The sequence below is a fragment of the Bombus flavifrons genome, chromosome 5 (assembly GCF_040668555.2).
Source record: "Bombus flavifrons isolate JBK064 chromosome 5, iyBomFlav1_principal, whole genome shotgun sequence".
In the NCBI taxonomy this organism is placed as follows: domain Eukaryota; kingdom Metazoa; phylum Arthropoda; class Insecta; order Hymenoptera; family Apidae; genus Bombus; species Bombus flavifrons.
The window spans coordinates 8,366,946-8,387,982 of record NC_138446.1 but is presented as its reverse complement, the minus strand read 5'-3'; the positions used below and the strand labels follow the sequence as shown (position 1 = coordinate 8,387,982).

Genomic DNA, 21,037 nt, shown 5'->3' with positions numbered 1-21,037 from the left:
CGATTTAATAATAATAATTCATAAAGTTATTTGTTATTTATAATATCAAAATTGTATGTACATATATATATTGTTTTAAGAATTTAGGAAATGAATCAATTTTATGATTTAATAATAATAATTCATAAAGTTATTTGTTATTTATAATATCAAAATTGTATGTACATATATATATTGTTTTAAGAATTTAGGAAATGAATCAATTTTACGATTTAATAATAATAATTCATAAAGTTATTTGTTATTTATAATATCAAAATTATATGTACATATATATATTGTTTTAAGAATTTAGGAAATGAATCAATTTTATGATTTAATAATAATAATTCATAAAGTTATTTGTTATTTATAATATCAAAATTGTATATACATATATATAATTGTTTTAGGAATTTAGGAAATGAATCAATTTTACGATTTAATAATAATAATTCATAAAGTTATTTGTTATTTATAATATCAAAATTGTATATACATATATATAATTGTTTTAGGAATTTAGGAAATGAATCAATTTTACGATTTAATAATAATAATTCATAAAGTTATTTGTTATTTATAATATCAAAATTGTGTATACATATATATCATTGTTTTAAGAATTTAGGAAATGAATCAATTTTATGATTTAATAATAATAATTCATAAAGTTATTTGTTATTTATAATATCAAAATTGTATATACATATATATAATTGTTTTAGGAATTTAGAAAATGAATCAATTTTACGATTTAATAATAATAATTCATAAAGTTATTTGTTATTTATAATATCAAAATTGTGTATACATATATATAATTGTTTTAGGAATTTAGGAAATGAATCAATTTTACGATTTAATAATAATAATTCATAAAGTTATTTGTTATTTATAATATCAAAATTGTGTATACATATATATAATTGTTTTAGGAATTTAGGAAATGAATCAATTTCATGATTTAATAATGTTTTGTAAAATGAAAATTTGTAGGAGATTTAGAGATGTAAATGTAAATAACTTGGCAAGTTAAGCAATTTTCTACCAATGTTCTATCTATTCTGGTTTATATTCTCAAAAATATAAATTTGCATGAAACTTCGCAGTCCAGTTATTGTATCATATAATTGCAATTGTAAAGAAAGTTATTTGATGGAAATGTTGGGCTTTAGAAAATTCACAACGAAAAAAACTACAAAGTGTCCAAACGTTATTTTTTTATACATAAATTGGCAATATTTTCATGAAATGTAGTGAAAGGAAATACAGTCGATGTGGAAAATATTCATACACTAACGTAACTTTGATTTTTCGATATTTTTTCACTTAATTTATAGAACGTCCGAATGAGAAATATTTTCTTTTGCTTTCTCACAACTATACACGAGACTTCAATATACTTTCATGAAGATATTTTTATTGTTTTATCTACATTCATTTCAGACACAAGTCAAACTTATGCTAGCGTATCGAATATTTTTAGCAGAAAAGAAACTCGACTGAATGTGAATTAAAACGCGACCAAGTCTAAGGGAAGATTGTCCTATAGCAGCGACAAAGACGAATGATTTTTCTGAATTTTTTTACACTAACTAGCAGTTACAGTAGAAGCTGAGAGTTAAATGGCACATAGCGTTGCAAATGTAATTTTTTTCATTTCAATTCCTCTTATCGTCTATCAACTTCTTAATCTGACACGTTCAATAAGCTTTTTAACTGGCGTTTACGATAACTGAAAAGGCTGATTGATTGATTGATTGATTGATCAATCAAATTTCTCTGGGGATTAAACCATAAATATTTATTTGTTTATTTATAATATTTTTTTAAGCGATAGAAACTCAACTGGTCCGCCAAGAAGAGCAAGTTTCTCTTCTAAACGCTAGAACTTTTCCAATTGTTCATATTCTTCCTGCAAAAATAGGTCGAAACAGAAATATCTAACTTTAAGGAGATTTGCTAACTTCAGCATTCTGATGACTGTGACAGATGTTACACTGCACGCCAACGATATATTGTCAAAGATAATCCACAGCACTCGCGCGATATACAATAAACAGTAAGAAAAACTGAGACACGAAAATTACATTTGTACTTCAAAACTATCTGTTTTCATCCCAACAAGGTCTAATTGCATATAAATAATTGGTAGTCAGTCTTAAAAAAAAAAAAATTAATTCATTAAAATCACACGCTTTTATCCATGTTAGACGAGAGTCCCTCCTTAATACCACGTTGGCCCGGATTCTCTTACTTTACGTAACATCTAGCACTTAGTTTCCCAGGCAAAGACATCCTCGGCGACTCTGTCATTACAAACGCTCTTAAAGCCAATTTGCACAGGAAGTGGCGTCGAAAGCGATATCGCATCACCTTTAAAATGCGATTACGTTTCTGCGGCCATTGATTTTCATTTCTTCGATTTAATCCCACTGAAACTGTGTACATCCGAGGCAACGACTCTTGCTCGTGGAAATGGGATTAACGAGCAATCACATTAGCGGAGAGTAGATTTTGCTGTTTAATGAACGAACCGTTGGTTGCGAGCGAACGAGAAAGTTTGAAAATTGGATGAGAATTTAGCTGTTTCGAGGATTATAATTTGGAGAACCAAGGGATTTTTACTTCGAAAGCTATAGATTTCCAGCACTTTGAATTTAGATTGTTAAAAGGCTGTGGATGTGAGAAACGAGGAATTAAAATATTTCGAAAATTATAGATCCTAGGAATTTAAATTCAAATTCAATTACAATTTAAATTTAAATTCAATTACATTCAGAAATTAAATAGTCGAATACGTACATTTAATATTTAAGTACTCGGACAGTGTGATTAAAGGGAAGACAAAATTGAAAAATTGAAATAGAAATTCTGGTATTTTAGGGGAGGCGAATTGTTTTAGGAGCATGTTTTAAAAAGAACCTACCTCGAATCGCGATCCAAGCGTCGTTTTGCTTATTGTGAGTGGCCAGTTCGGACAAAGTTACGACACGTGGAACTCCCCCAACGCCGGTTAAATCGACGCCAGAGTTTCCCAATCGAATCCAGTCCATCAAACTGTGGCCAGGTGCTAAGGCTGTTTTATTTCGAGGATTGCCTGGAAAAATTCAGAAAAACAAACGCTTGTTTGCTTACGCGTTTAAACACATACATCGAAATAGTCGAGAGAATGAAGAAGAAGAAGAAGAAGAAGAAGAAGAGGAAGATGAAGAAATATATTTTTAAGAACTACATTTTTATGGTGTGCGTGACGTTGCCAAAATATTTAGCTGTATTTTTAGTATCTATTGATTTTTGAAAATCTAAGAATCACAATGCTTATATGTATTTCTCGTATTTTCTTTTCAAATGGGACTCACAAGTACAAATACATACGTATTTTATTAGAAACTTGAATTGTATAAAAAGCTGAAACCTACATTAATTTTCTGTATTTTTTTTAGAAACTACAAAATGCTTCTGTGTGTTTTGTTCTTTTTTTTTCTTTTTTACTTTTTGGAAACTACAATACTTCCGCATGTGTGTGTGTATGTATATGTCTTTTTTTACTTTTTGGAGATCGAAAAGTTATAATAGGCACTTCTAACGTTTCTTGGAAATTTCAAAATTACAACGTGTATGTTTGTAGGAAATGTATTATAATACGGTACACCACATTATACCATACAGAAAATAGATTTTAGGTGAAAAGGATTTCTTAGTATGTATATAGCATAGCGAATAAAAATTCGTCCAACAGTGAACGTGCTAAATACGAAGACGATATATCGATATTATTCTGCATTACAAAATCTATTTTTCTTTACGATACAATACCAATTGAAACATAAATTAAATAATACAACGATAATGGAAAATAAATAGAACGGCCACTGTAGTACACCAGTAAAGTTCGTTCGATTCTAATAATCAGTCACTCATTTCCCACAACTCATGTATATATTTTGTCCAAGTATTTTTTTTTGGTAAAAAATATGCAACAAATTTCTTCGTATCTTCTTCGACATTTTATTATAAATATTTTGTATCTCGATATAACATAAAAACATATTAAAATGCTAGTACAACTGGTAGCAAAAAAAAAGGTCACGAACTATCCTTGCTACTCGTGGAAAAGACATAATAAATCCAGTAATATCCATAAAACTCCACGACTCATTAGTCACAAATTGATTAGTTAACAAATACTGTCTCTTTCCATGCAGTTAAATTACATGTAACATAAAATAATAAATAAAATTACCACGATTCAAACAAATATACCTAATAAAACGGATATCAGCAGACGATCAGGTGCATGATATAACAGAAAATCCAGTTACTTCTCATTCAACCAAAATACATAAATTCAACCCTCTATAAATTCACATGGAAAGACGCACCCCCACTCGTAGCACAGGAGACACGATAAACACGCAAACGTTCGCAGAAACGGGACGCAAGTAAAACTAATAGACAATTATCGTTAATTACTGACCGTCCTGAATCTGCAAACCGAGACTTTGCGGAGACCCCTCGCCGCCCATGACGGATACCAAAGACGCGCCGCAGCATCGTGGCATTTTCTCATCGAAACGTCACAGTCCGCAAACCTTTAACCATCCTCCTGCATAGAAATTGCATTGCATTGAAAAAGCAGCAACCCTCGACGAGCGAAATGTTTCGAACACGAGAAACAAAGATAAAAAGATTGGCGATGAAATTTCCGCTTGTTTAAAAGAGATTTATTTCGTGAATTAGGGTTGTTCGTGAATTATGTAGGTTATAGAGGGATTTCTTGTACGATGATAGAAGGTCCCGGAAATTTCATTCTGTTTGCAATAAAATGTTAGAAAATAAAATTCGTACGATACGATGGAATTATTAAGATATTATACGATTGTGTGTATACAGGGTGGTTGGTAACTGGTGGTACAAGTGGAAAGGGGGTGATTCTACGCGAAAAAAGAAGTCGAAAATATAAAATAAAAAATTTTTTTTTTTTAATTTTTCCATCGAGACAACGATCTATAGTGAGATCCGTTATAAAGTGCACGCGTACCGAGCGAAAATTCCAAGTGGATTTTCTCGAAAACAAAGCCTCAAACGAAAAATTTTTATTCTATATTTTCGACTTCTTTTTTCGCGTAGAATCACCCCCTTTCCGCTTGTACCACCAGTTACCAACCACCCAGTATACAGGGTGTCCTGTAACTGGTGGTACAACTCGGTACAGAGTGATTCTACGTGAAAAAATAAGTGTAAAACGTGGAATAATATTGGTTTGTATAAAGCTTCGTTCGCGAGAAAATCGGGTTTGAAAATTTGTCGGGTATACTTAGACTTGGCTATGTACCGACTAAAAATATTTTGAAAATAGAATAAAATTATATAAAATAAAATGAAATGTTTTCGTTTAAAACCTCGTTTTCAAGGAAATAAAGTTTCCACGTGTTTAGCTATTAGTCGATCTATTGCACACGCGCGATACATTTTCAAATATATTTTTCTCGAAAGCAGAGAGTCTTATGGAAAAATTCTATTCTATATTTTTCATTTATTTTTCCATCCAGTTTAACCTACTGTCGATTATATTTACTTTCGTTCAGTCCGGAATTAGCCAAGTCCAGGTATAGCCGACGAATTTTCAAACTCGATTTTGTCGGAAAAGGGGAGTCGTATGAAAAAAATTTATTCTACATTTTCCACTTATTTTTTCACATTTCTATTTCGCCTCACCACCCGATTGTACCATTAGTTACCAGACACCCTGTATAACCAGGATAATGAAAAAGATTACTCAATATTTTTCCCCCGTTGAATAATATTGCATAATCTTGTTCGTTATCATGATTATGAATAATCAATCTGAAAATTTATTACTCTTCATTGATGTGATGAATGTGTTACGCATTACGTTAATGTAAATAGTCAATCATCAGTCGTCTACGTAATTTGTAAGGACTGCTATAATCAGACATTTCATGCATCGTAGACTATAATAATAACAAATGTTGTAAAAAATGACAAAAAAAAAAGTGACAGTCTTAAATGTAAATTATATTCTTTTTACTTCCAAGTACATAACTAACATAAATAGTACGAGTTGCTGCAAGAGTAATGCATAATATTGATTATTCAAATAAAGATATAAGTCTGAAATATGTCGTATCTAAATTTCAAATACGTTGAACCTGGATTATCAATGATTCATCCACCATAGAAATTATCTATACTTTATGCTAAATTGTCAGTTTCCAGTTTTTCCCTTCGAAAAACAACATTCCAGTAGCTAAATACATATGATAATCCTGATCATTAATGAACTACTAATTCAGCGGCATATAAAATAATCCGTAGAAATACTACAAACATAGTTTCGAATAAAATTGCAAATAGAAGAGAGATGGTCCTTTGCTGTTCAAATAAAAAGAAATAATTCGAGAAGCTTCTGAAAATCTTCTTGCCAAGGAAGAACAAAATTAATAACTGGTAAACGAGCTATTAAACGGCTGTTTTCTATTAAAATTCGAAATTTAATGTAGATAGATAAATTTAATGTATATAAATAGAATAACTCGGAGTATTCCATCGAGGAAGAATTCTTCAAACGATATTTCGAAGACGCAAAGACACTTATGCTCGAAGTTGTACGGAACAATCCGAGAATATAGAGTTACAAGCATTTATGCTACCTGAGGTTGTTCGCAAGAAAACACCTCAATCATCTGGCTACTGAAACAGCTAACGTGAAAGGATATGATAGGAGCAAGCGAAGAATCTTTTGTCGCGCAAGAACTGGCTATAATGAATACAAAATAACCAACCTCCATGTAATTAAAACAGCAAACCATAAAGAAGCGAAGAAAAGAAAGCCTGGAAGAAAAAATCTCTCTCAATGGTCCACAAAGAACTATCATATTCCCGCAGAAAAATTAAAATCTTTTCAACAGAAGCGCGACCACCCGTGCCCGAGAGGTAACTGTCCCAGTGAAAATTCCGCTGAAATAAACCACGGTTGCTGTGGGAAAGCGGCGACGAAATAAAAAAGCAGCGAGGAAACAGCAAACGACAACAGAAAGCAACGAGTAAATAAAAAGAAGAAGGAAAGCAACGCGTACTAACCTCGAGTAAACTCGAATCACAGTTGAATATACTTAGAAATAAGCGTTGAACTACTTTAACAGCGTCAGCAGTCTAACCTGAACCGCAGATGAAACGATAGGAAAAACGCAAACAAACGTCGACCTATTGTTTCGATATGAGAAAAACGGAAACGGATTAATCGGAAAACTTTGCAGACGCGAATCTGCTTTACAAAAGGTATTGGCACACCGTTGTATTTATTATAGTATTTACGTAATAGTTAAGTAGGTCTAAGTATATCACATTTCGTGCCATTTGATGGCACATTTAATACGATTACAAAAATTTGATGCTTTAAAGATGTAAATGTAAAAAGATATAAAGCTTGGTAAAAAAAGAAAGAAAAGGTTCGTTACAGAATAAGGATACGTGCGAATACTTTGTGTAGCTGAAGTATATCGCTTGATATTAGTTAGCAGTATACAGCGGATCATCGTGTATTTATATAGAAAATATGTAGATGGAAAATGCATAAAATGCATGGAAATGATGGAAAAATATAGGAAATATTAAAGTTATAGTACTCGTTATGTTATTTAATAAGTAAAGCAATCCAGCCAGATCACGTGTTTCTAATTATATTCGCAAAAATAGAAATTCACAAAAATATGTATTATCTGGTTATTAAACTGTCGGTATTTATAAACATTGATATTTGTATGATCGTAATTGGACTACGGATATTTACGCAAACTCATATTTTCTGCACTTAATTAGAAGATAATTGGAATCTAGATAGAGAATTATTTTACGTGCTAATTAGTATAACCAGAATATACCGTACTCGTATTCTGTACGTATTTGCACCGTTAAATCTCTCGTAAGTGCATAAAAGCATAACTAAAGAGACGCGGATGGAATGTAAATAGAAATTTCTTTCGTTACATGAACGTTGCACTGAATACTTAATTCTGGATAGGCAACATATTTTTACATATGTATATATGTACAGAGATTTCTAACTAAACAGAGATTTCATTGACATATTACATAAATATTATAATAAATATTTCGTTTTGGATCGTTACCACATTTTTACACGTCATTTGTACTTTATATTTTTGGAAATTTAAATTCTCCATAAATATGATTAATTAGAACAGAAGATCTTTCTCCATTCTTCCGAAATCACTCGTGCAAACCGACTTACGAAACAAACGTTGCTTTAGACGTAAGACGTAACATCGCAACAGCCATTAACATGTTAACACAAAGAGACGAAGGAAATTAATTGTAGAGGACGAAGAATGAATACGTCGTTGATCTTAGCTTCGTTAAGCTTTGTTTTCATTTAATACATACCCAAAAAACCGCATTACTTATAGGATGGCCTGGATATATCCCAGGAAAAACTGCTGAGACCGGTCCAAACGATCGGTCGTTTTGAGAACCGCGTCGATCGATCCTCTTCTAGCTCGAACAATTCTCGCTTTCAGCGTGATCCTTTGTAATAGGAGTGACGAGCGAGAAATAAGAAAAGCAAACACCCACTGTCTCTGTTATCCAGTTACCAGTTTCTCATGGCAAAAATCTATCATCTACTGTCGAGCTCTGGAGACATATCTTGTTAAAATTTATTTCGTCCATTAGACACTTTACTCGATACCAATATTTTATCGTCGTGCAATTGGAACTGAGAGTATCGAAGGTTTGCGATTTTTCTACTGCGGAACAATAAATTTGTAGATTTTATTTGATGAAATAAAGTAGGTAATCAGGTTAAAACGAAGCACACAAGCGATGACCAGTGAACTGTGAACTGTGTAGCGGTACTGCGATGTATTGAAGCCTTGAATTAGATTTGGGTTAATCGCAGAGCAGCAGATGGAATAATAAGGTTAAAAAGATTCAGAAGCGCCGATCACTGAACCGTGAACTATGTAATTTCGTTTCTACGAAATTGCAAGCGGCACCACTCGACATATCAAATTGTTTAGATCGAAGAATAGTAAATTGATAAAATAATATAAATCGAGTGATAGAAGATGATTTTATTCAATAGCACATTGAATAAAAATATTCGTACGCGGAAATTGAGTTGTAAACTATGCAATCTGATTCTCGCGAAATTGGAATCAAAGGTATTCGAGTTCTTTCATTCGTCGATTCTTAGACCATAGAGTAACGAGTTTGTAAAGTAAAAAAGGTGAGACGATAATGCGAGGACCACTCACGGGTCTGATCGAACGCGAAAACTGAACGGCGAACTGCGTAATTTTACGAAATTGAATAACAACGTTGACAACATTCATAGGTATTGATTAAACGCGGTAACTGAGCCATAAACCAATTTCGCTCTGGCGAAACTGCAACTAAAATTAATTAACTGAATTTTATTTCCTTCGTAGATTCTTAAGCTGTAGAATAATAGAATACGGAACAATAGGTCGAATAATAAAAGATCGGAAATATTCACGAGTGTGATCGAACACGACAACTGAACTGTTCATTGTTTAATTTCGTTTCGTGAAATTCAAACACCGAGAATATCCTGAATTTCGAATGCTTCCGGCTTACGGATTATAATTAGCTCGAATGATAACGTGTCAGATAATTAGAAAAGGAAAAAGCAGCAGAAAGAACAGAAAGATTCACAGGTGTCGATCGAACACGAACACTGAACTGTGAACTGTGTTTCAAGGAAACGTGATCTCGATGAATACAGCAGGACGAAACGTTGATCCCGCGCTGGTGGACTGAAAGGTACTGCACCGAAACACGCGGACCGATATAGCCCTCGGACAGGTAGATCAATATAGTAGCTACGATGTGCCTAACACGCAGGATCTCAGCAGTGAACGCGTGCTTCTCTGCCCGTGGACATCGTCGGTCCTCTCCTCGATAGCTCTATGTCTTTCTACCCTTAGATTTAAGCTTCTACCCTCGCTAATTCTTTCATGACGCTGTATTGGTAATTCTATAGAGAAGCTAGCTGCGACGTGACACAATTTTGCTTACAGCTTTGGTAATTGAAGAGGCAACTGCTTAACACTAGAACAGAGATACAGTCATACTCTTGCGTATAAGTCGAGAAGTATTACGACGTTTGATGATATTTGGTGCAAGTGTTTTAGTGTTCACTGTTTTTATTTTCTACCTGTTTTACTATAAATGTAACATTTCTCACGTTATACGATATCTTGTAATGTAAAATAATAAACGAAGAGCGATGCTCATTAAAGTTTATCTTTTAAAACTTTAAATTTCTTACACGAAGTAACGTATATCGACATTTCTTTTTTTTTTTTTTTTATTCCTTATCTTTTCAATTTTGGCTATGCGAAAAGAAGCTAATGGAACGTAACATTATTGTATAACGCTTGTAGAATTTTTATAATACGCGCATAATTTGTTTCATATAGTGTAACATGCTTTCGAAAATTGAAATATATGAACGCTTTTTTGAGAACTTCATGAGGCATTTTAGCGGAGATTTTTTCACTTCGCATTCCTCTTTCGTTCGCTCTTGTCACATGATCTTGCTTGCATTCTCGTATATAATTTTCTTGCGACAAGATTATGCAAATATGCAATCGTCGCTGTTGTGATTTTTTAATGAACGTTGATTAAACAATTTTTTCGTTTTATATGCTTCGATGAAAAGAATCTTCGAGTTTAATTACCAAACAATACCACATTTCGCATAATACACGTATTAATTGAGATACTTTGAATTTAGAGTACAGCGTGGACAATTTGTTTATCTTATTATTATATCATTTTAATTGAAGTAAGAACTACAGAATGCCGTGAAAAAAATATTCAAAACTTTTTCAAACTCGTGGTTTTCCATGATTAAGTGCTGCATTAGAAGAATTCATAGTGTACAGAGCGATTTAAGGTTGAGAAGTTCGTGAACGCTTTATATTTAATAAGCTTTATATTTAATATTTTACTAATTAGAGGAAACTCAATTATGTTGCTGTGTACAAGTAGAAAATAATGATGTTATTGCTCACAATGAGATTTCGTTTCAGGTGCTTTTACTATTATAGAACAACCGTTCGAGTAGCGAATCATTTTCAAACTTGGAATAAAATTAAATAAAAGCTCAACCAAAATAGCAAAATAATATCTAATTTTGCACAATAATTTTCTACAATTTTCAACGAGATTTAAAATGCTTCTCTATTTAATTGTTACGTAAATGAGAAGATTCATGACACGTCTCTCAACTCGTGGACGACTCAGTAACACCATTATCGTAGTTATCTTCGTCTGGTATGCGAACTTACCATCTCTCAAAAGAGAGATTGCTCAAGGAAATACGTAATCAGTTGACGTCCGGTGACTAAAGAAAATTCGATCAGCAGAACCATTTCCACTGAAGACATCGAGCTTTGATCAAATAAACCCGCAACGACTGATACTTTACGTTCTATGCTCCTGTGTAGAACAACAAGGAAACACCGCATATAAAAATATCCTTTTCCTGGAACTAAAAATTATACGAAGCAAAAGATTATAAGAATCTGTAAGAAAGAAAAAAAATAATAAAAATCAGAGATTAGAAAATTTTCTTCCTTACAATGTAATACCTGAAATTAAGTCTTAAGGGAAATCCTAGATTCTCTTAGATTCGAAGAGGAAACGTACTTGAAGTATTTTCTCGAAATAGGATTTCAAGACATTTTTCCCAAAATTTGAATATCACACGTATGAATGGTAAAATTATAAAAGTTAACAGTTGGCGTATCTTCTGCCAGCAAAATACAATTAAAATTCGAAATCCCCAACAAGTCTCTAATTATCCCAGAAATTTGTTCACGACAAATACGTCAGAGTATAAGAATTAGAATATCTCAAAGTTAGAACACAAACACAAGACTCGATGCAATGTCAGACCTATTTATCGATCTGTACCAATCAATTGAACGAAGTAACACTGTTTTCATTTTTTATCGCCTTCTATTCATAGTACCAATGACCTAGAAACAAGATTAATCGGCGTCATAGCGATCGGCGATTAATAACGATAAAATCACAAAAGCGTCGGTAGGCTTTGCAAACATTCAGACGTGAATCACAGAGGAACCTTCCATCGTGGTCAATATTTGGTCAAACTTCGTAAATCAAACACTATAAATAAATAAAGGAGTATCGAACGGTTATTCGTAAATATCGAACGTCTATTTCAATCGTGAAATATGAATAGGTCGACAAAATTTTCCAGATGGAGAAACGTTCGAATGGGAGCGTATAAGCATAGTCTTCATTTTGATTTCCTTTGATTCGAGAGAACGTTTATTATGACAAGATTCGTACTATTCATAAATTCAGCGACGAAAAGCAACAGAAATTTCAGTACTCGCGGCAGGTTTAATTTTGTCCTGATAATCCTCACTGACAAATTTGAGCGAATTTTATCTTTCGGATAAAAAATAGCGAATCGTTTGAAATGCTTTTTTCTATTTGGCAGGCTTGGCAGATTTAAATGGATGATATAATTGATAAAAAACATGGAAAGATTTTCTCAGCCGAGTGAACTATCGCGTGATTACTTCGAGATAAGGTCGGAGTCGAATAGAATGATTAATAAGTCGATTAAAACGGATAATATAATTAGTAGGAAACATGCAAAGATGTATCGACGTTCAATTTATTCTGAAAAGTAGTTGCTTTAATCGCAAATACATGAAATAATTTTCTTTTTCCAATATGAATGTTTATATTATTGATTTTAATTATGTAAGTTTTATAAATGGAAACAGAATAAAAAAGGATACTGAACTAGTCGTTTATGAGGTAACCAAACATCTTATTTGAATAATCACCAGAAATAAATTATGGATATTCTTAGTTATATTTCATTTTTTGCTATTTTCCTTGATTACGTAAATCTATTTTCATAACTCTGTGACGTTAATCAAAATATGTAATCTAGGAAATCGAATAGAATAATTCCATGTATCCTTCTCTTTATTTTTCTCTTCTTTTTCTCTCCCTTGATGATCGTACAAGAAACAGTTATACAAACAAACTATTTCTTAATAAATCTTTTATCCGAATGTTGGATTACATTGAAGTCGTATTACGACTCGAATGTGCCCGATGAATCATATCGTAGCAATGGAAAGAATCGATTGTGCTAATCTCAGAAGCAGGATTAAGGCTATTTAAACCAATCAAGATGCAATATTACCAATTAAGTGTAATTTTCAAAACGTCTCTCTTCTACGTGTAGAGGGGTCTAAGTCCCACGCTAAGTACTCGTTTGAAGCGTTTAAGTGCACTATATTTTATAGTATTCGAGGCTACACGACGATTATGATATATAAATAGAAGAGGTGTATGTGAATGATGTGCTGTAATAGCTGGGAGCAGAGCTTTTAAGTTCAAGGCTTGTTTTGTTGCACTGAATTATTAAAGTGGAAAGATAATATAATTCCTGAGATATATATATAGAAACTTATTAAAAGCATATTGGTTACGTAATAGCTCTATCCTAATTGCAAACGTTTAAAATAATCTTTTTCCTTAATAGCGTTATTTATATTACCATGTTTATCCTCATTATTGCATTTCTAAGAAATAATGTAGAACAGTAATACAAGAACATAATAGATCGATTAAATGCAATAAATTCTCTATCCAGTCTCTAAAACGTATAACACATTTACAGAGAAATAAGAAGACGGCCCTGACTTTTTAAAATCTTCGACCCCGCTTGATCGCAGCATAAATTAAATTTCTCTGTTTGAATAGAAATATTTATCTATCAATCAAATTTATCGTTCAAAAATTTCCACAGTCAATTATTTAACTATAAATTCCATTGAGTTTTTAACTTTGTTAAAGCCTTAACCCTTTGCAGTTTCTAATTATTTTTGAAACATATTCAGATAGGTGTAAATAAGAAAAATGATATGATGAGATAATATGAGATAAAAATCTTCAAAAAAATTAGAACATCTTTATTACGATAAAGTATAATAATGGTACATTACCATATACACGCACGCAAAATTGTAATAAAACTTACGATCATAATACTGTGTCCAGTCACTATGGCAATACGATACACTGTAATAAGATCATCGTGCATAGACTCAGAATACAGAACCGCAAAGGGTTAATAATAAATTGACAGTATAATAATAAACATCTAATGATAGTTAATGATAATAAACTTCTAATAAAGAAAAACACGTTAACAACGAATCAAACATTTACACTTCAAATTTACAAGCTCGTACATCTTATTTCCTCAAAAAAAGAAAAACAGGAAATCTATAACACAAATTATACTTTTATATAGTTTGATAGTTTGATAGTTTACGACAGCAAAAAGATATAATTAATTATAAACTTGTACTTTAATTAGAGATCCGAGTACCGATAAATAATTGCTACAAAAGGATAGTCTAATTTCAATGCAACATCATACTAATAAAACGTAATAATACAATGATAAGCAACTAATTGTACGACGAAATTAAAAGAACTAAGAACAAAATGCAAGATACATAGAAAATAAAATAATATATAAAGAAAAATATATAAAACATCCAACACAGAATACTCGTCGTTTCATCTCTAATTAAGTAAAAAGAGATTCTATTTCAATTCTATCTCGAGGTAATTGCATTCGTAAGAAATAAATTTGCATAAAAATCCGCGGTAAATCTATGACACTATAAATAGTCAATAAACACACCAGTCGTTCGTAATTTCGATCCAGCACCGATTCTCACTATCGGGACAGGACAGGGGACAGAATTTATGCCGAGTGGCCCTGCCCAACCCTATCCTGACCCAATAATGTAAATCGGGAACGATCTTTTCTGCGGTCACAAAAATCCTTTGCACAGGCGAAAACGTCAGTTGCAGGTCCCACGATGAATTCTTCTTGCGATTTCCAGCTCGAGTAGGACCGATTCTCACTATCGGGACAGGACAGGGGACAAAATATACCCGCCAAACGGCCCTGCCCTGCCCTATCCTGACCCAATAATGCGAACCGGGCATGATCCTATTGAATAATCGACATGGAGATATCCAATCGATTGACAATGGGCATTTGGCTACCCAGAATCAATTTTAAAGATGTATCGATTTAAATATGCATCGTATTGCCATCCCTATCTCCTTATACAGTCGGATTCCATTCATCCGAAGTCTTCAGAAGACAACTGTTCAATAAACTGTTCGTATAATTGGAATATATATGAATTTTCTTTTCTTTTCATTGTCTAACTATCATTTAATATAATTGTAGTTCACTATCTTTCTCTTTTAGTTACCATTTTTCATTTATGTAATACGAGTTGATCAATTCTCTCCACTATTATTATTCATTATATTGATTGAAGTAGCAATAGTATAGTGATAGTAATAGCAATGGTAATAGTTTAAGTAGTAAGAGTTAAGAAAGAGAATTTATTACCAGCTTGCAGAAACTTAATAGGAGAAAAAAAGGTGAGATTTAATAAAAGAATTTATTTACAAATAAGTGAATTTTTCATTTATGTAATACGAGTTGATCAATTCTCTCCACTATTATTATTCATTATATTGATTGAAGTAGCAATAGTACAGTGATAGTAATAGCAATGGTAATAGTTTAAGTAGTAAGAGTTAAGGAAGAGAATTTATTACCAGCTTGCAGAAACTTAATAGGAGAAAAGAAGGTGAGATTTAATAAAAGAATTTATTTACAAATAAGTGAATTTTTCATTTATGTAATACGAATTGATCAATTCTCTCCACTATTATTATTCATTATATTGATTGAAGTAGCAATAGTATAGTGATAGTAATAGCAATGGTAATAGTCTAAGTAGTAAGAGTTAAGGAAGAGAATTTATTACCAGCTTGCAGAAACTTAATAGGAGAAAAGAAGGTGAGATTTAATAAAAGAATTTATTTACAAATAAGCCAATTTTTCATTTATGTAATACGAGTTGATCAATTCTCTCCACTATTATTATTCATTATATTGATTGAAGTAGCAATAGTATATTGATAGTAATAGCAATGGTAATAGTCTAAGTAGTAAGAGTTAAGGAAGAGAATTTATTATCAGCTTGCAGAAACTTAATAGGAGAAAAGAAGATGAGATTTAATAAAAGAATTTATTTACAAATAAGCGAATTTTTCATTTATGTAATACGAGTTGATCAATTCTCTCCACTATTATTATTCATTATATTGATTGAAGTAGCAATAGTACAGTGATAGTAATAGCAATGGTAATAGTCTAAGTAGTAAGAGTTAAGGAAGAGAATTTATTACCAGCTTGCAGAAACTTAATAGGAGAAAAGAAGGTGAGATTTAATAAAAGAATTTATTTACAAATAAGTGAATTTTTCATTTATGTAATACGAATTGATCAATTCTCTCCACTATTATTATTCATTATATTGATTGAAGTAGCAATAGTATAGTGATAGTAATAGCAATGGTAATAGTCTAAGTAGTAAGAGTTAAGGAAGAGAATTTATTACCAGCTTGCAGAAACTTAATAGGAGAAAAGAAGGTGAGATTTAATAAAAGAATTTATTTACAAATAAGCCAATTTTTCATTTATGTAATACGAGTTGATCAATTCTCTCCACTATTATTATTCATTATATTGATTGAAGTAGCAATAGTATATTGATAGTAATAGCAATGGTAATAGTCTAAGTAGTAAGAGTTAAGGAAGAGAATTTATTATCAGCTTGCAGAAACTTAATAGGAGAAAAGAAGATGAGATTTAATAAAAGAATTTATTTACAAATAAGCGAATTTTTCATTTATGTAATACGAGTTGATCAATTCTCTCCACTATTATTATTCATTATATTGATTGAAGTAGCAATAGTATAGTGATAGTAATAGCAATGGTAATAGTCTAAGCAGTAAGAGTTAAGGAAGAGAATTTATTACCAGCTTGCAGAAACATAATAGGAGAAAAGAAGGTGAGATTTAATAAAAGAATTTATTTACAAATAAGTGAATTTTTCATTTATGTGATACGAATTGATCAATTCTCTCCACTATTATTATTCATTATATTGATTGAAGTAGCAATAGTATAGTGATAGTAATAGCAATGGTAATAGTCTAAGTAGTAAGAGTTAAGGAAGAGAATTTATTACCAGCTTGCAGAAACTTAATAGGAGAAAAGAAGGTGAGATTTAATAAAAGAATTTATTTACAAATAAGTGAATTTTTCATTTATGTAATACGAATTGATCAATTCTCTCCACTATTATTATTCATTATATTGATTGAAGTAGCAATAGTATAGTGATAGTAATAGCAATGGTAATAGTCTAAGTAGTAAGAGTTAAGGAAGAGAATTTATTACCAGCTTGCAGAAACTTAATAGGAGAAAAGAAGGTGAGATTTAATAAAAGAATTTATTTACAAATAAGCCAATTTTTCATTTATGTAATACGAGTTGATCAATTCTCTCCACTATTATTATTCATTATATTGATTGAAGTAGCAATAGTATATTGATAGTAATAGCAATGGTAATAGTCTAAGTAGTAAGAGTTAAGGAAGAGAATTTATTATCAGCTTGCAGAAACTTAATAGGAGAAAAGAAGATGAGATTTAATAAAAGAATTTATTTACAAATAAGCGAATTTTTCATTTATGTAATACGAGTTGATCAATTCTCTCCACTATTATTATTCATTATATTGATTGAAGTAGCAATAGTATAGTGATAGTAATAGCAATGGTAATAGTCTAAGCAGTAAGAGTTAAGGAAGAGAATTTATTACCAGCTTGCAGAAACATAATAGGAGAAAAGAAGGTGAGATTTAATAAAAGAATTTATTTACAAATAAGTGAATTTTTCATTTATGTGATACAAATTGATCAATTCTCTCCACTATTATTATTCATTATATTGATTGAAGTAGCAATAGTATAGTGATAGTAATAGCAATGGTAATAGTCTAAGTAGTAAGAGTTAAGGAAGAGAATTTATTACCAGCTTGCAGAAACTTAATAGGAGAAAAGAAGGTGAGATTTAATAAAAGAATTTATTTACAAATAAGTGAATTTTTCATTTATGTAATACGAATTGATCTATTCTCTCCACTATTATTATTCATTATATTGATTGAAGTAGCAATAGTATAGTGATAGTAATAGCAATGGTAATAGTCTAAGTAGTAAGAGTTAAGGAAGAGAAGTTATTACCAGCTTGCAGAAACTTAATAGGAGAAAAGAAGGTGAGATTTAATAAAAGAATTTATTTACAAATAAGTGAATTTTTCATTTATGTAATACGAATTGATCTATTCTCTCCACTATTATTATTCATTATATTGATTGAAGTAGCAATAGTATAGTGATAGTAATAGCAATGGTAATAATCTAAGTAGTAAGAGTTAAGGAAGAGAATTTATTATCAGCTTGCAGAAACTTAATAGGAGAAAAGAAGGTGAGATTTAATAAAAGAATTTATTTACAGATAAACGAATTTAATCGGCAAGAGTTGTGTGAATGAAACATGAAGCATTAAACGTTAGTGTTTAATAAATGGAATTACTGGTAAATAGAGAAATATAGTTTTCTTCTATTTACCAACGTATAGAGAAGTCATATTTCAAGCTTTAGAAACAAATGCGCCCCAGGTATATATTTATTATATATTAATTTCCAATTTGTTTTTTAAACCTTGGTGCAATAGAGTTTGAAATTGCAGCTAACGATATTTAATTTTGAGGATAGATCACGGCTGTGAGTTGGAATCCTATTAAACGAATTACACTCGTCAGTGAAATTGCACTAACTACCAGGTTTACCGTTATGCAATGGATTTCTAATAAATAAAATAAAATATTAGAAAAAACGTATTTCTAACAAACGAAACTAACTAAATTCCCCAATTATAAAAGTTTCAATTCTAAGAGAGTTATCAATTTTTAAGACGAACAGAATTCTAAAACATTTCGTGCGTTATTAACGCCGTATCATCGCATATCATTGCTTACATCAAAATGAAATCTTGCTACGAACGAAACTATAGTTATATTTAATAACAACTATAGTCAGATGTTTGAAGAAAATATAGTATTATATTATCGTTCATGATTTATAGTTTGTATTATTTAGAAGTTGGAATTCATAATTTAGAATTTAGAATTTAAAATTCATGTATCAATCAGCATAAATTACTTGGAAATTATTTGCAAAAAGTTCTGGCATTATGTAATACGAATTTTGTCTATGAAATGTAGATGCTGTTGCGCAATGTCTATGGGTCAAGCGATGTCATCAAAGCGGAAATTCATAAAGCGTGATCAAAGTTTGCTTAACGAACGGGGTTTAAATTATATTTGGCGGTAATTAATCAATGTTTCAATTTGTTGAAGTGTCTGACGCGTCCCGGATAATGTCGAAAGCCTGGAAACGTTTGGAGTTTGACGAAGTTGCGGGACAATTTGCGGAACTTCGGATCGATTCATGCCCGTTTTGAAATTAAATCGCAAGCGTGGCTTAAAAGAGAGCAGAATGGTGCAACGATGATCAGCGATGATGGATTTCTTCTAACGAGAACAAAGCACGGAAAACTTTTAACTGTTTGCAGGAGTAAAACAATCTTCGTTTGAAATTTTTCTCAATACTTTTCTACTAATATTAGAAGAAGATATAACAGATTGCAACTTTATATCGAAACACGTTTCATTTCCATTATAATTACTATTACTAAAGAAAAGATATTGATACTTGCTAAGAATAAATTGCGAACAAAAGAACAAATCTCTCTCTCTCTCTCTCTCTCTCTCTCTCTCTCTCTCTCTCTCTCTCTCTCTCTCTCTCTCTCTCTCTCTCTCTCTCTCTCTCTCTCTCTCTCTCTCTCTCTCTCTCTCTCTCTCTCTCTCTCTCTCTCTCTCTCTCTGCATCAAGCACTCAAGAATTTAGATTCTATCAATTTCACGAGATAATAAGGAAGTAATTAACTGCATAAAGGTCCCATTAAGTAAAGCAGAATATTATTTTGTTAAGATACAAGAATGTAGTGTTAAAATGGCAGATACATTACACAGGCTCACTACATAAACCAAAGCCATGAAGAAGAGTTTCTATGATATAAAAAAAAGAATATGCTTCAATTTTTTCAAACTTCATGAAATTATAGGATTGAAGCCAAGTGAAAGAAGATACAGCAACGAAGGAGAATAGCAAGCAAATACAATATTACAATAGTCTTTACAATATTAAAAAGCAGATTTATCCAGTTTAAAAATCATATGTTAATAATAAGAATAAAAAACCAGACTGCAAAAGGAAATGTTGCATTAACAAAATGCAGATCCAATTCAATCGTTTAAGAAAGGAATTCAATGATGTAAATGAATTAAAAGCAAATTCTAAATGATAAAATAATTTGCATTAACACTATAATGATCCTTCATGAGTTAATTACTTACGTTTGTTGAGCCATTCTATACAATAGATTTTTAACTAAAGTAAAACAAAATAGGACAAAATAAAATAGCTCGTCCATCCAAGTATAAGCAAACAGTTAAAAGCCAAGCTCAAAAGACTATTTCTTGATAATCAGTGTATCAGCTCACCCGTAGCCGAGCCAGATGACGAGGATCCCGTTTGGTTAACCATCTTCGCTCCTTGCAGTTGCTTCATTTGACCAACACCACTAGGTAACAATGCAGGGTTGTTCGCCATAGAATTTGTCGACGACGAGGGCTTCACGTCGATCTCCTCCATCCTCTCTCGAATATCCTTCGTTTCTGTATCATCTGATTTTCCTTGATTCTTGCTTAGACTCTTCTTCATACTGATCTCTTGGTTATTTGTATTCTTGTTTGGAGAAACAAGTTTGTAGTTTATATCCTCTCCAGCATGGACTGTGCCATAGTATAACGTCGAATCTAAAGAAACAGAGGAAGAAACTGATACAGTGGTTGGCTCGTGTTTGAGGAATGATCTGCTATGAATGGAAGGTCAAGGTGAAGGT

At 31.6% G+C, this 21,037-nt stretch overlaps 1 protein-coding gene across 8 annotated transcripts in view; it reads right to left on the bottom strand.

Annotated features, from left to right (window-relative positions):
• The window catches only part of LOC138179753 (cytochrome b5 reductase 4), a 30,909-nt gene that overhangs the window by 6,780 nt on the left and 3,092 nt on the right, over positions 1-21,037 (bottom strand). For 2 of the 8 annotated variants that reach the window (XM_069112864.1, XM_069112863.1), the window contains exons 2-3: positions 20,637-20,951; positions 2,912-3,082 (exon numbers count right to left, since the gene is read on the bottom strand). In XM_069112864.1, the coding sequence (XP_068968965.1) occupies positions 2,912-3,082; positions 20,637-20,856 (391 nt within the window). In that variant the 5' untranslated portion in view covers positions 20,857-20,951. Of the gene's footprint in view, positions 1-2,911; positions 3,083-4,462; positions 4,592-8,412; positions 10,102-20,636; positions 20,952-21,037 lie in introns of those variants that run through there. The other 6 variants (XM_069112867.1, XM_069112869.1, XM_069112868.1 and 3 more) reach the window with 6 other exon arrangements.